This window comes from Magnolia sinica, chromosome 6 (assembly GCF_029962835.1).
Source record: "Magnolia sinica isolate HGM2019 chromosome 6, MsV1, whole genome shotgun sequence".
NCBI classification, from domain to species: domain Eukaryota; kingdom Viridiplantae; phylum Streptophyta; class Magnoliopsida; order Magnoliales; family Magnoliaceae; genus Magnolia; species Magnolia sinica.
In genome coordinates, this window is record NC_080578.1 from 104365548 (window position 1) to 104381720 (window position 16173).

The following is a 16173-nucleotide window of genomic DNA, read 5'->3' on the forward strand; positions in this document are numbered from 1 at the left end:
CGTCTTAGATGATCTATGGGAATCTTTTAGCTTGTTTCAAGTTGGAATTCCCAAGCCAGAAAGCAAAACAGATGCAAGATCGCGATAACATCCCGATCCGTCGCAGTGTGTAATGCAACGGAGGCTGATAAGTCTATTAAAGTCAGAGCTCTTACGACTGAGAAAGCGTGGAATTTGTTCCGTGAAAGATGTGGTGACGTAGTTCTGTCACCAGAGATTCGACCGGTAGCAAAGAAGGTTGCAGAGGAGTGCAGCTTATTACCACTGGCAATTAAGACAGTGGGAGGGGCCATGCGTGGCAAGGATAAAAAGGAGGTATGGAAGAATGCGTTGAGGGCATTGAAAGGAGCATCACCTGAGGTTCCAGGTATGGAGCGTGAAGTGTTTCTTCTTTTGAAACTTAGTTATGATTGCCTAGAAAATGATAAGATCAGATCATGTTTCCTGTATTGTTCATTGTTTCCAGAAGATTATGATATAAAAATAGATGAATTAGTAAGATGTTGGGCCGTGGAGGAAGGATTTATAGAAAATGTGAATAACTTGGAAGAAGCATCAAACAAGGGACACGACATCCTTGAAAGAATCAAGGACGCATGCCTCTTGGAGAAAGGGTCGTACGGAAATGAATTTGTTAGGATGCATGATTTGCTCCGTGACTTGCTCCGTGACTTGGCTACATCGATCACTTCAACAACGTCGTCGTCCATTGAAGGCTCAAAATTCCTTGTGAAAGCCAGGGAGGGACTAGAGCAGCCACCAGAAGAGAAAATGTGGAGAGGGGTTGTAAGGATTTCATTATGTGCAGCAAGATAAAACATCTCCAAATTACACCTGATTGTCCTAACTTGGTCTCCTTGTTCCTCAATCAAAACAGTCAATTACGTACCATTCACAGTAATTTCTTCGAGCTCATGCCAAAACTACAGATCCTTGATCTAAGTCATACTGGCATTGAATCTCTCCCGATGTCATTATTGCAATTGGTGAATCTACGTGTGCTCATTCTAAGCTTCTGTCAAAATCTCTTGGAGGTGCCGCCATTGGGAAAGCTGAAGGAACTCCAAGAATTTGATCTCTCACATTCTAGACTCGAATACTTCCCTCAAGGCATTGCAAGCTTGGTTAAACTCAAGAGGTTGGATATATCATGGACTTCATTCACTGCAGTTCCCTTCACTATGATATACGGGCTACCTAGTCTGGAGGAAGTAAGCATGTGGCGTTTGAAGGAAAACGTGGACGGAGCTACTTTCGGTGAGGCTGTGAACATGAAACGCCTGAGATCTTTAAGTATCAGTATGTCCAATCTTAATGGCTTCATCGCACATGATATGTTCCATCGATGGTTTTCGGGCTTGACAAGTTTCCATGTTATGGTTAACAATATTACACCTTACCTGCCTTTCTCTGATAAGCAGATAAGCATTTGTGAATGTTACAAATTCCCCTGCGGGATTGAGGGGTTGACAAAACATGCAGTCTCTTTATACTTGTGTGGAAGCAAAGGTTTAACAAGTCTTTCTAAGTTCCAAGGCGATTTAAAGAGCTTAAGACATCTTCGAGACATTGATTGCAGTGGAGTGGAATGCATTATAGACTGGAGAGAGGTTGGAGATGATGCATTCCAATGTTTACAGAGTTTGGAACTCCTTGATTTACCAAACTTGGAGAAGGTATTCGATGGTGGAGCGCCTCCTCCGCTGAACACAAGCCTGCAAAACCTCAGAATAATACGGGTTTTTAATTGTGAAAAGTTAAGTAGTCTCTTCTCTTCTAGTATGGTAGAGCAACTACATCAGTTAGAGGAGCTTCCCATTAGGGAATGTTTCCAAATGAAAGAGATTATAGGAGACAAGCTGCCCCATAATACATTCCCAAAATTACACTTCCTAAGATTGGATCGCTTACCAGAATTAGAAAGCATTTGTAGCCAGCTATTTATGTTTATATCTTTGGAAGAGATGGAAGTAATTTCTTGTCCAAAGTTGAAGAAGCTCCCCCTCTTCTGCTCAAGCATCCATCAAATAAAAGGAAAAATAGAAGGCGAGAGAGAATGGTGGGAAGGATTAGAGTGGGAAGACGAGAAGGCCAAGTCCCTCTGCACCAGAATTTTCGAGGCTCGCTGATTTGCAAATGAAGAAGCTTCCTCTCTCCTTGATGTACAAAAAAGGTGATGTAGATTACTTTCGTTGTCTCAAGTTTTCTTTTACGACTAAATTTTTGTTTTTGAAAAGCTCACGATACTTTGACGGGAAATTGATAATTGGATTCTATCTTTATAATGGAAACGGATCGGCTATTCCCCCTGCCGCTGGCACGGTGGCTGGTGGTCCGTGCTTTGTGGGCTCCTTCATGATGTATGTGTTTCATCCATTCCGTTCATACATTTTTCCAGATCATTTTAGTGCTTTTTCCCAAAAAATTAGAGGGATACAAATCTCAGGTGGACCACACCATAGGAAAAAAATAACGATTGAATATCCACCATTAAAATCCTCCTAAGGCCCACTATACTGTTTATTTGACATCCAATCTGTTTATTAGGTCATAAAGGCCCAGACAAGGGAAAAACAAATATCAGATTCATCCAAAACTTTTATGACTCCCAAAAGGTTTTTAATGGTCTATGCTCATTCAACACTGTTTTGTGTAATGTGGTCCACTTGAGATTTTTACATACCTAATTTTTATGTATAATATAAAATGATCTTAGAAACTAGATAGACGGTGTGGATGAAACACATAGGTCATGTAGGTCCCACAGAGCACCGACCATCAGCCATTGGCTGGTGGCAGGGGGTGTAGTCCGTTTCCCTTTATAATAACGTGATATTTTCAAAATCTTAGAATATTTTAATTTTTTTCAGTTGTATCTTAAAATTTATTACTATAAAGAAATTTCTTTTGTGCTCATACGTTTAAAAGTTTGAAATTATTTATTATTTATTATAGAATTTTTTTTTTATTTACTTGCAGAGAGATTTGCTGGATAATATCGCGAGGAGAACATGAAGCTCCAAAGTCTCCCGAGATATTCCTATGTCGGGTATGAATTATTGCCTTTACAAGCAATCGTGGACGTGGATTGCGTAGGGTCGCAATCTCAGTGGTTTGATGACATGGCAAAGTTCTGTGAGAGTTAGCATGATATATGTATTATATCCCCACTGTCCATTTATTTTTTGAGATCCTTTTAGGGAATGAACCAAAACATCAGACAGATCCAAAGATTAAGTGAGACCGCCAATTTCTTAGGGCCAAAGAAGTTTTCTATCAAGCTGATATGTGTATTTTCCATTCATCCAGGTCTGTGTGACCTTATGAGAAGTTTTGGATGGAAAATTTATATCATGGTGGACCCTAGGAAGATTTCAACGGTAGATATCATTGTCCTACTGCTTCTGTGGTGTGATTCACTTGGGCTTTGGATCTACCTCATTTTTGTGCTCATGCCCTAAAATGATCTCTAGAAATAAATAGACGGTGTGGATGTAATACATACTTGGGTCCACATAACATTGCCACGTAACACGCCAGGGAGGTACCCATTCAATCTCCAGCAATGGTAACCTCCGAACGTGTAGAAGCATTTCTATGAGCTCACTATGTCTTCTATATATATTTTGAAGCACTTTTTGTTGTATTAATTACTGCTTTAGAAGGCTTTGTCACTCTCTGTTTCATGTTATTGCTAAGAATGGGTTTTTTTTTTTTTTTTTCCCTTTGTACTTTGACCGGAAAATAAGCATTTTTGTGCCTATTACGTTGTCCCTAACTATTTCTTTCCTTCTAGAACCGCACTCTCCTTTATTTGCTGGTTTAGGAAGGATTCGGTTTTAGCCCAACAGTTGAAGATGTTTATTTCTCATCCAGGTAGTTCATAAGGTCACGTAAACATGAATGAAAGGAAAACACAAATATAGGCTTGATCCAAAACTTGTGTATATCCCCAAGAAGTTTTCAACGCTAGGCGTTCAATTCCCACTTATTCTTACACTGTGGTTTACTTATCTTTGTATATACTCAATTTTGGGGCCATGCCGATAAAATTAGCTTGAAAAATGAATGGACAGCATAGATAAAACACATACATCACCATGGCCCAACAGACTTTACTCAAAACTCTCCTTCACGCCCATAGTAAATTAGCTCGCCATTGACTTTACTTAACCCCCAAGTGGGACCCACCATGATGTTTGTGAGAATACACAGAGATGTTTGTGAGAAATCACCCGGTCCATCCATTTTTTTAGCTCATGTTAGAACATGACCTTAAAATGAGGCAAATTCAAAACTCAGGTGGACCCCGTGATAGGAAACAATAGGACTGAATGCCCACCGTTCAAACATTCATTGGAGCCACAGAAGTTTTGGATCAGACAAATATTTTTATTTTTCCAGTTCAATTCAGTGGGAGCAACCTTATGAACGGTTTAAAAGGCATATATAAACATCAATGGACCTTAGGAGGGTTTCATATATATTAATTCCCTGTCATATGGCCCACTGGAGTCTTGGATCTGCCCCATTTTTGGGCTTATGTCGTAAAATGAGCTATTAAAAGGATGAACAGGACTATAGAAAACAATATCTAGTCATTGGTAAAGATGAAATTACAGTTGTGGATCACTCAGTAAGTGGATATAGCTGGCTATTGTATTGTCTGCACATAATAAGCCCACCAGATGAACCATTCTCAACACAGCTGGAGATTTTGGCGGCGGGGACTGTTTAAGCACACCACTACCACGACCATTTATGCACACCGCGATCTCATTGAGGTCCACTGTATTTTATGTATAAATTCATTCCGCCCATCAGCTGAGAACCATTAACCCTCAATGACCAGTTCCATAAAAGTTTTGATGGGCTACAAAAATGGAAAAATAAAATGTACATATATTTGTTTGTTTGTTCCTGAAACCTTAAGAGGTTTCCCAAACCATAGGCATGCAAAAGGGAGCCCATTTACATACCAAGCATGTGTCAAAGTGGCACTGCATGTGTGATATAAAGCCATCCATCAAGTGGGCCCAAACATGTAAATGCTCTTGTTTCACTTAGACGGTACCCAACAGATATCTGGACCTGGTTGCATGTGAGTTCGAGTATTCAAGAATGAAATCAGACCCAAAAGAACCCGACCCAGCAAGATATGAACTCAGTTAGCCCGAGCACGCATGCTGTAAGACCCGACCCAACAATCAATTTAAAGTTCTTCCCCCAGGCCCACAAGATCAGATCAGACAGCAAATATACTCGAGCAAGCACTCAACTGCAAACCATCAAGTAAAGAATTAAAGCCTGCTTCCCAGCATATATCATATCACAAAGGATCTCTCCAACTTCCTCATTGTGTGAATGCGAAGTAGCCCTCAATCCAGCCGCTGCGGTTGGATTGGATCTCAGTTTTCCAGGATTGAAATTTGGATTCCAACCCCATCTTTTCAAGAATGTAAATAATCAATCAAACCTGCAAACACATCACTGTATTCGGCATTCCGGACCGATACAAAAAGTTATGAAGTTATTATTGGTTTATCAATGGAAACATGTGGAGTTACATCTTTGAATCATATCCATGGTATAAAAAAACGGTTATGTAACAGCTGTTATTTAATGGTAACAGCCATAACCGTTACACATTATGGGGCCTTCTCACATGAGGAGCCACTTATTGAATCAAGACTCTATTCCTTATTTGGCAGAAGTTCTGCTAATCCTTTGTAAATTCAGGGGTAACCAACAAAAGATGGGTGGTGTATCTTTAATCTTAAATACACCAAGGGAAATTGGTTTTAGGCAGGGGGAATAACCAAAGTAAACTGAAAATAAGCGCTCCCCAAGCACGAGTGTAACAATCTATAAGTAACTTAATCATTCACTTTAGTACAGGGAAGTCGGAGGAATTCCACAAGGCTTATCACAGCTTTTAACTAAAGATGTGATTCAAAGCTATTGCGGTGAAGAATTGATCTAAAACAAAGCACTTCATCCATGTGCTTGTAAAGAGATTGAATATTACCCTAATCTTTCTTCTCAGATTGATCCAGTATGATAAATCGATGCAATCCTGCTAAAGTTCATCAATAGTAACTATTATGGGAAGATCCGAGCCCCTATAATTCCGAAGACAAACATCTCCTTAATCTGATCAGATGCACAAGAGTCTGTATCGAAGGATAAGTGTTACCGAAGGGGAGACACCCGACTCGATCACAATTATGCTCCCGCTCCGAGGCTGGTAATAGGCACGGAGTAATCCACGACCGGAGCAGTTGGGATAAAGACCTCAGACCCTTCCGCCACTGTCCGACCGAAAACAGATGACTACTAGCATCAGTAGCGGGAAAATCAACTCAATAGGACAGGCCCGACGCCCTCCTCGGATCTCGAAGGGAAGACCTTCAGAATGTTTGACAGACAAAAGAGGCCGAGTCCGTCATAAGTTCAGGCCGGTGTTCGGCTCAGACTCAAAACACAATCTTCATTTAACAAATCAATGATAAAGGCCCATAGATGTGCTGATCAGAACCTCTCTAGCCAAAGGAACCTAGCTGAGGCCGGGGCGGAAGAGGGAACGCTTCACCTGCTGAAATAAGAAACTGCCTTAAGCAGACGTGACTGATAACATTGCCTGCAGATACGAATGACACACCGCACGATCCCTGGATAGCGAACAATATCTCCACGATTCGAAGATCCCACTGATTGAGAGAATCGTGCCGAGATTAACAGGCCCAAACCATCCGATAATCAGGTATAAATACAATGAAACCTCATTTCTACAGGTACGCAACATCTTGAACTCTCCCTTTGCTCTTCAACTTAGACCCAAATTCCCTTGACCTGACTTAGGCATCGAAGGGTCCCCCAGCTTAGCTAGGGTCTCCTGTGCTTGTTAGTGTGCAGGTTAGAGCTAGACGTTGAAGCGGGTCGGACCTTGAGGGTTGAAGTGGAGAGCTGACCATATTTAAGCATCAACATTTTTTGGCGCCGTCTGTGGGAATCTGATACGAAAAGTCAAGTTCCTATTCTCAAATATTATGGCAAGAGGAAAGAATAAGGTAGTAGCGACGGAACCAGAGCAAAATGAATAGACCCGTTCCTCTTTGCTACTTCATGCCGAATCAGCTCTAGGACCTTCTCAGCATTCTCGCAATCAGGCAAGTAAATATCGAGCCATGCAAAACGAGATATAGGCCCTGTGGGACGATGTAACGCCCTGGAATTCGGGGGTCGCACATGCGCTCAACTCCCGAGTTCCCGAGAGTCACTTATAACCGATTTCATTAATGAGCATTTAATCCAGTTTAATTGCGCAGCCTGAAATTTCCTGGAACATGAACATAACCACACCAATCTACTGAGATGAAGGAGATCTAGCATATATACAGGTCCAAAAATATAAATGGGTCACACAAAGCGTTGCCCAACCCAAACAACAAAAGAATACTATGTCAAAAAAAAATAATACGGCTGAGCCCCTAGCCCAGCAATCCTGATCCTGCCCATCAAGCCGATGGAGAGCCGTCCATCATCTGGAAATAAGATAGCTCATCCTCCTCGTCGAGACTCGCCTCACCAAGCTCCTCCAGTCCTGAGTCACCTGCATTTATAAACGGGTCTGGTTGGTGTTTTAAAACACCGTCCCAGAGTGGGAGTGAGTGATCAACTCAGTGGGTGCTATTAATCTTAAGTTATCACAGGCATCAATGATAATATGACCTCAATGAAAAGTAGTCAAGCATAAACGTCTAATTAATTTTATTAGTGCGCATGCATGCAGGATGATATGATGCATGCCCTTGCCATAACGCTCCCTCGAGCGACACCATCTAACGATTGCAAATGACAACACTCCCTCAGTGTGACCTCAACTGCCGAGTCGCCACCCTAACTAGTGCTATGCAATGCGATCGTGTTAGCCGAGTTATTAGTTAGGTCCATTCATCCAGCCGATTGAGAAATCTGGTACACCCTACGTATCAACACCTAAACGGGTTGTGAGGCCAAGGCCTCCCAATGCGTGAGGCCGATACCTCGCGGTCCGTGATCCCGTCGGGATCCTCATCCCCAACTTCAAGCACATGAGGAGTGCCAAGAGAAAGGGATCGCTCGCGGTCACTACGGGGAGGCGCGGTACCCCAACATAGGCCAACAGCTCGAACACAGTGTCCCATTCCACCATGCCCGGCTCCTGAGACTGTGGACCAATTACAAGTGGGTAATTGATGAGGTACAACGGTTGTAGGGTGTCCAAGGTTCCATACAAGTGTGAGCAAACATGGTTAACAATCACGATTGGCCAGTGAGTAGGCTAGACCGCACGAGTCAGGCGAGCGCGCGACGGACTACATCGAGCGTAAGAGGCCCATGTAGTCGAACTACTGCCGCCCATGCACACCCGCCCAAATCCACGGGTTTAGCCTTAGTGTCACGCCCTAAACTCGAAAAACGGGCTCACAAAATTCTCGATCGCCGAATCCGGTGCCGACAGCCTCCGTAGCACCCCATTATCGGCTCCCAGCGCCCATACGCCAAATTTCGATCCTGGGATCCTACAAGGAGGATTTTCAATTTTTTTTTGTAATGGAGCATAACCAAGTCACAAAACAACAACAACACCACATATCCACTATAACAAAAACTTTAAATACAATGCGTATGAAAGGGAAATACAATATAATGAAAGTAAAAGAAACTCTAGAAGCTCGGCTGCACGCTCCAAGCTCAACGCTTCTGCAACTTAACGCCACCTGCACGCATCTATCGTGCATAAGCTTATAGAAAGCTTAGAGGGTGGTGAAAGTGTGTGTAAGGCGAGTGTCAAGTGTATAATATCAGAGTAATACGAAAATATGCGGTAAGTCCATGAATGCTAACAGCTATATCAAAGCTATGTGATGCAAGGCATGAATGTTATCGGCCATACCAAGGCCATGCGATACGAGGCCTATGTAGCCAAATGTCATATGTGAGATGCAAAGCAAGCGTGCAAGTACTCATCATATCAATATAGTTCCTCTCTGGATATCACCAGGGTCTAATATACCTCACACTGACTGCCTCCTCCCTAGCTGCACAGTCAAGCAAGTGGAAGAGACCACACTATCCGCCTGACCAGTAGTCTGCCAATACCTACCCGGCTCGTCGATAGCGGACTCATTTGCGAGCTGGTCAAACTCAGCCTAGCTTATAGCCCCTTCACTCGGGCGGATAAGGCCACACCTCCTTCCAACCGACCACGACACAGTGGGAGACGCGGCCTACTGGTATTCGGCACTCGGGCGCTCATGTATCCACTCGGTCTAGACGTTGGAGCATCTCCTAGTACCAAAAAGGTTCTGGGACTTTCACCCAAAGACATCTTAAGTGCCCACAGTGCTAGAACCAAGCATTTTCGGTATCCGATACGGCCATCCACGATGTGTCTGTGGAGCCACGGCCCTGATGTCGCTAGGGCGTGCAGTGATCACGACACACAATGCGAGATGCATGAGTCACACCGTACAATCATGCAGCAATCCTGCGCGTACCACGCGATCATGTGGGGCACTCCGTCTCATAAGGAGTCCCGTAAATGTCTCAGCCCAACGGCTTATGCTATGATCAAACATTCCTCATCTTAAGCATACATATGATGCGTATAGGCATGAATCATGGAAGTGCACTAAGCATGTTATAAAGTAATGAACTATCAACAAGTATGGGCCTATCAATGGGTCCTAAGGAGAGTCATAATGCGGACATTTAACCAACATTATTCTTACAATGTGGACGTCAAACCAACATTGTTCCCTAGTCATGGCCCGCCATAAAACATCATTTCATAAACCAAGGGGGAATCACACATTGCAATGGACCCTAAGGACATCCCGTTAGGCCTCGACCCATGGGCCTTAGATACATCAAATGGGCCGTACACATGGGCCTTACATTCATCAAATGGGCCGCATTAATGGGCCTCACCAACGGGCCTTATGTACATTGCAATGGGCCATAACCCATGGGCCTTAGAATACATCAAAATGAGCCTAATCACGTGGCTTTACGTATCTCAAATGGACTACACTAATTGGGCCCCATATGTACATCATATGGGCCTCATAACATGGGCCTTATAAATGCCAAGGTGGGCCTTAAAAATGGCCACAAATACATACATACATATATATATATATATATATATATATATATATATATATATATATATATATATAAATCATTTCTTGATAGATGTAGTAGTATTGAATAGTGGTAGGACCCACTTGAACCACATATCTGACTCATTCTTTAGCTCATGCCTTAAAATGAACTTGCAAAATGGATTGACGGTTGGGGTGCAACACAAGCATCATGGTGGGGTCCACTGTCCAGACAGCGGACAGTGTGGATGAACACAAAAATCATGGTGCGCCCCACCGTCTGCTGGACGGTGGAAATGAAACCCGTACATCACTTTGGGCTCCATCGTCCACTGGACGGTGGGAGTGAACACACATAAATCACTGTGGGTCCCACGTGGGGCCCACCATAACATTTATTTCCCATCCAGACCGTTAATAAGGTCGCATGGACCTGGATGAAGGGTAAAAACAAATTTCAGATTGATCCAAAACTTCTGTGGCCCAGAAAAAGTTTTCAAAGGCAGACGTTCAATCCCATTGTTTCCCATGATGTGGGCCACCTGAGCTTTGGGTGAGGCTGAAATTTGGAGGGCGGCCCTCTGCCCTAAGGGCCCACCATATGAACGGATTGGATGACAAATAAACATCAAGGTGGGGCCCACGGCTGGAGCCGTGGGACCCTGCTGTCCGCTCGCCCGCCTGGCGCGCTGTCAGCGCCTGACACCGGCAGCAGCAGCAATGCTGCTGTTGATATTTTTTTTGAAAACCCTTAATTTTGTGGTTTTTCAGAGGTAGGGCCCACATCTGCTGAATCCGGGTCCGCCGATGGATTCTACCATGTATAACAAATCCATCAAGTCCAATATTGGGCATTTTTGGGCATGTAGAAAAACTAAGGTGAGTTTTCAAAGGTGAAAATTACTATTTTCAAAGGTGTGGCCCACCAGAAAGTTAGATTAGTCCCATTTTTCGGCTCAACGCCTAAAATAATCTGGAAAATGAGATGGACGGCTTGGATTTGAAGCATACATCAAGATGAGGCCTATATGAGTTGGCCACCAAGAAGCTTGTGAACCAAGCTTATATTTGTGTTTTCCATGGACGTCCAGCGTCCCTGGACGCTGGACAGTCTGGGCCTATCACACGCATAAGGTGGGCCCTGTTTAGGTGGGCCACCAAATGATGAGTGTTGTGGATACAACACATATAAGGTGGGTCCCACCTATAGATGGTTTAGGATAAAATACAAGCCTTATGGTGGGGTCTATTCAGGCGGACCACACAATCACACCAACATCACATGAAAAGAAGAATAAAAGAAAGGGAGGGAGAGAGAGAGATATATACACGTGTGATGGAGGGACCCCGGCACTATGGGCCCTCCGTTTCAAGCATCCAATCATACATCAAGTGGGTCCCATTGCATATGGGCCCACCAAATTGAAAATCAACGGTGGAGATCCTTTCTCCACCAAACTAGAAGGTCTAGATGACCCTATTCATGCAAGAAAATAAACATCATGATGAGGTCCATGGAGAATGGCCCCATCATGGAATGATCTTAAGCATTAAGGTGGGCCATTAGCCACATCAAGGGTCTAAAGTGAGATCCATACCATTGATCGGTAGGCCTCACTTGGCCCATCATAAGAACATGAAAATCTAGCCTATAGAAGCACCCACCGGTTGATCTTCTCGGTCCGTTGAAATGCCGGTCTCCTTAAGCTTCACTTTGATGGTGGAAGATGAGAAGTGAAAGGCTAGGATGGAGGATTTGGGATGGGAAAGTGGGCCACACACATGCACTTTCTCACATGGAAGAGAGCTTGGACGTGAGCTCTCTTGTTGCTTGGAATTGAGTTGAGAAATGAGAGAGAGAGAGAGAGGGAGATGGGATGTAAAGAGAGAGAGTGATGGATGTGAGTGATGGGTGAGGTGATGTGTACTTGACTAGCATGGGTGTGTAAGAGAGAGGGTGAGAAAGGGTTGACTTTGGAGAGAAAAAGCATGGGTTGCTTTGTACTTGACATGAGGTGATGGATGGGATTGATTGATGGGATTGATTTGACATATTGTAGAGATTCTCTTGAGATTGCAAACGCGCGGCATTTTCTTCAAAATAAACGCCGGCTCACATCTTCCTGCCAGGGTATCGGATCGGTGCAAGAGACACGGCGTTGGAACTGCGACGACGGTGCGGTCGCAATGGTACAAGTCTCGAATTAAGCCGACTCAAATTTATAACATACGACTTAGGGTCGATCACAACGTCGATTATACGTCACAAGTTACCGAAATTCTACAGGAAGGATTGCGGGACTTGATGGAACAGTACGGACTAGGATACGGGTCTTACACTTAGGGTAGCCCTACCAATGAGGCTACCGTCTCTCCTCATAGTTCCTAACCAACCTAAGGGTTTGAGAACGGATCATTATATACCAACATCAAGATTATCCACAAGCATAACAATATCATGTTCACATATATCGCAGCATATATATGATTCAAATACTCCTATCAAGCAAGCTATAATATCATGAATGAGGTGCAAGTAAGTAGTGTGGATTAGGGAGGAAGTTAAGTACTTCCTACGCCTCGGGATCAAATACACATGAGCAATGGATCCTACACACTAGGAAGCAAACACATATGAGGGAAATTAACCAAACATGAGCATGAAATCATCCATATACCAAATCATGTAAGAGGCAATATCAATCATCAAATGAGCACCAAGCATGCAAATCCATACAATTCCAACAACATGTCATTACTAGGTTTCCTCTAGATTCTTTAATACAACATTCCAAACAAGCAAAATCATTAAACTCCTACTATAATTGGTGCTAGGCCACCTAAGAGTAATAGTCCGCACCTTCGGATTCGTTGGAGGCTTGGGAACGACCTAGGAGCGGGGATTTTGGGATCGAATTGCCGGAATCCCTAAAGCATACATTTGTATGTTAGAATCCCATGTAAGTCTCTCCTCTACACAAGGGTTTCAAGCAAAAAAGGGATGAAGGATCTTACCTAGGCGATCAACGGACGATCCTTGGGGTTGTAGTGTTGGGTTTTCCCTTTGGAAAAAGGATAGGGAGATGCAAGATCGGCTTCCTTAGCCCCCACCTCGGTCTAGGGTCCACCTTGCTCTACCTCCTTCTCTCTTTCTCCTCTTTACTCTCCTTCACTCTCTTTCTCTCTTGGTGGTTGTAGCAATTGAGAGAGAGTTATGGGAGTTAGGGTTTATTCCCTAGACTTGGGCCCTTTGGCCTTAAGTTTCCTCAAATTTCTAAAATAGCCTACTAGGACTCACTTTTGAAGTTGGAGTGGCCCTAACACTCCCTTAGCCACCAAATTTGGTGAGTAGGTGCCTTATGGCCCGATTAGGGCCCGTATAAAATTTAAGAACAAACGGATGGACGGTTGTAGGGTTTGAGTCAACGGTTCTGATCTTTAAATGGCCCTGAGGGGTCCATTCTGGTGATTAGAGTGGTTCTGGTGGCCCTCTGGCTATGAAATTTCTAGGATAGTTACTTCATGGCCAGATGAAGGGTCATGCAAAATTTGGGGACGATCGGATCTGGGGTTTGGTCATACGGGTCTGATTTGTGATCGACGGTCACCGTTCCACGATCGGGTCCCAGAATTGGTGGACGGGTGTAGAAAAATGCATTAGACCTCCACTGTAAATATGGAAGAGATCCGACGGTTGGATAGCCTGGTATCTCGGTTTCATTTGCAAGCGCCAGATTTTGGTCCTGGCATTGGTGGGGTGCATTTAGTCAGTGCAAGATCCCACTTCTGGATGTCCGCTGGGTCCGTGGTCCACGATGGTCCACAAGCCCAGTGAGATTTATGGTTCCCCTTATTTTTAGAATTTTCTGACCTTCCCGTGTCACGGTGTAGCCCATACGGGCTGTTGCTAAGGGCAGATGAGCCATCTGGCTCGACAGCCCGCACCGGGTCCTGCCATGACCCGACCGGTTTATTCTAATGGGCTAATCCTAAGTTGATTTGCTTGTGGTACCTCATCGCGCATGGTTTAAATGATCGGTCCTGTGAAAAATCTTACGTGGACGCCCCAGGACACTGTACTGGTTGAACGGGTTGTTACAGACAAGGTTAACCAGATGAAGCATTGACAGAAGCCACAACCACATCAGGCTTAGGAAAACCCTGCTCCTGAGCCGATTGGTATGGTCGTGGAAGCTCACTCCGCGCCGAGGAGTATGAGGCCCAAAGCGCCTCAACGCCCTTGGGTGCCGGTTTCGGGCCAGAATCCTCCCCCAACCCAAATCCGAGTCTCAGCTCGAAACACAGTTACTCGAGCTCCGACAAATACCTCAATTACCTTGGCCCTGGCACCTACGGATCTCTGTCATCAACTGGAATGGAGGAGGGGAAGGAGAACTCCAGAGATAGAAACCACCCAAGAGATTGTAGCTGAGAGCAAAAATCATTAGGAGAAACGGTTCGCGGAGCTCAACGACAAATTCCTGACGCTGGAAAAGAAGCAGCAGTCGTCATCAGTTCCCGCTATCGTACAAGCAATGATGGAAGAGACCGAGCCTACCTTCACCTCGACAATTATGAATGAGGTGAAGCCTCAGAGGTTCCGGATACCTCCCGTCATTCAATACTCCGGGTCTGATGACCCGTCCGAGCACGTGGAAGCTTATCGTTCGTGGATGCAAATCCAAACAGCATCAGACGCGATGATGTGCAAGAGATTCTCAATTACACTCACAGGATTCGTTCGGAGTTGGTACCGTCAACTCAAGCCTAACTCCATCGAATCCTTTGGAAAACTCAGCCGATTATTCCTTACCCAATTCATAAGCGATAAGAAGAGTCGGAAGCCAAATACTCACCTGTTCACCATCAAACAAGAGCCCAAGTAATCATTGAAAGACTACATCGCACGCTTCAATGAGGAAGCATTACAAGTGGAGGATTATGATGATAAGATGGCACTTTCTACTGTGATCAGTGGCTTGAAAGAAGGAAGATTCACCTTCTCTCTTGGGAAGAATCAGCAAAAGACATTAACTGGCCTCATTGCCAGAGCTCAGAAGTACACTAATACTGAGGAGTTCACCAACGCCCGCATGAATGTCCAAATAAAAGATCCGACCGGTAAAGGGAAGAGGCTTAGGAGCGAGGAATCCCAGCTGTCTGACAAGGGACCCGATGACCGCGCCCCTCGCGATCGTCGTCCGAGCAGAAGGCCAGAGGGAAAATTCCTTTCCTACACCCCCTTAACACATCTACCGAGTAGATTCTACTTAAAATCTGAGGAGAAAAACTTCTAAATTGGCCTGTTTGCAAGAAGGCCGACCTGAAACATCGTGACAAACGCAAATATTGTCGTTTTCATTGGGATCACAGCCACAATACAGCCGATCGTGTGGACCTCAAGGACGAGATCGAGACCCTTATTTGCAAGGGTTATCTTCGTCGTTATACGAAGGGAGAAAGAACCGCTCAAAGAGAAGAGCGAGAACAGCCGAACAACACCACGGAAGAGCCAACCGAGATCCGCATCATCTTTGGGGGCTCGTCCAGTGGAGGGGATTCAAACCGAGCTCGAAAAGCACACACTCGGAAGTCCGATCCGGAGCATTATGTCCATTTGACCAAGCGGCCTAGTAAGGAACTCCGGGTCAGCTCGTGTAGTCTGACCTTTACGAAAGATGATGCGCGCAAAATTCAACACCCATACGACGATGCCCTGGTGGTTACCCTGACTATAGCTAACCACAAGGTATGCCACATCTTGGTCAACACCGGAAGCTCAGCCAACGTGATCTACTCCGAAGACTTTGAAAAAATGGGGATTCCAAGGTCACGCCTTAAACCTGTGAAGACCGCCTTGCATGGCTTTGCCGGAGAAAGGGTAATCTCTGAAGGAGTCATTTCCCTCCCCGTGACCGCAGGAGAAGGACAGCATCAAGCCACCCTCATGGTGGACTTTCTCGTTGTCAATGTACCATCAATGCACAACATTATTTGGGTAGACCTTCTCTCAATGCGATGA

At 44.5% G+C, this 16173-nt stretch overlaps 2 protein-coding genes across 3 annotated transcripts; both read left to right on the forward strand.

The window, feature by feature from the left end:
* Positions 1-1176: 1176 nt before the first annotated feature.
* Positions 1177-3714, forward strand: LOC131249395 (disease resistance protein At4g27190-like). 2 transcript variants are annotated; one of them, XM_058250151.1, is made up of 2 exons: positions 1177-2178; positions 2984-3714. In XM_058250151.1, exon 1 carries the CDS (start codon positions 1182-1184, stop codon positions 2127-2129), a length of 948 nt encoding a protein of 315 aa, XP_058106134.1. In that variant the 5' UTR covers positions 1177-1181; the 3' UTR covers positions 2130-2178; positions 2984-3714. The 2 variants fall into 2 exon arrangements, with proteins under 2 accessions (XP_058106134.1, XP_058106132.1); XM_058250149.1 differs by having other exon boundaries at positions 1181-2173; positions 2980-3714.
* Positions 3715-14689: 10975 nt separating this feature from the next.
* Positions 14690-16173, forward strand: LOC131249814 (uncharacterized). Its single transcript, XM_058250570.1, has 3 exons — positions 14690-15033; positions 15127-15363; positions 15525-16173. The coding sequence occupies exons 1-3, from the start codon at positions 14690-14692 to the stop codon at positions 16171-16173; spliced, it is 1230 nt and encodes a 409-aa protein (XP_058106553.1).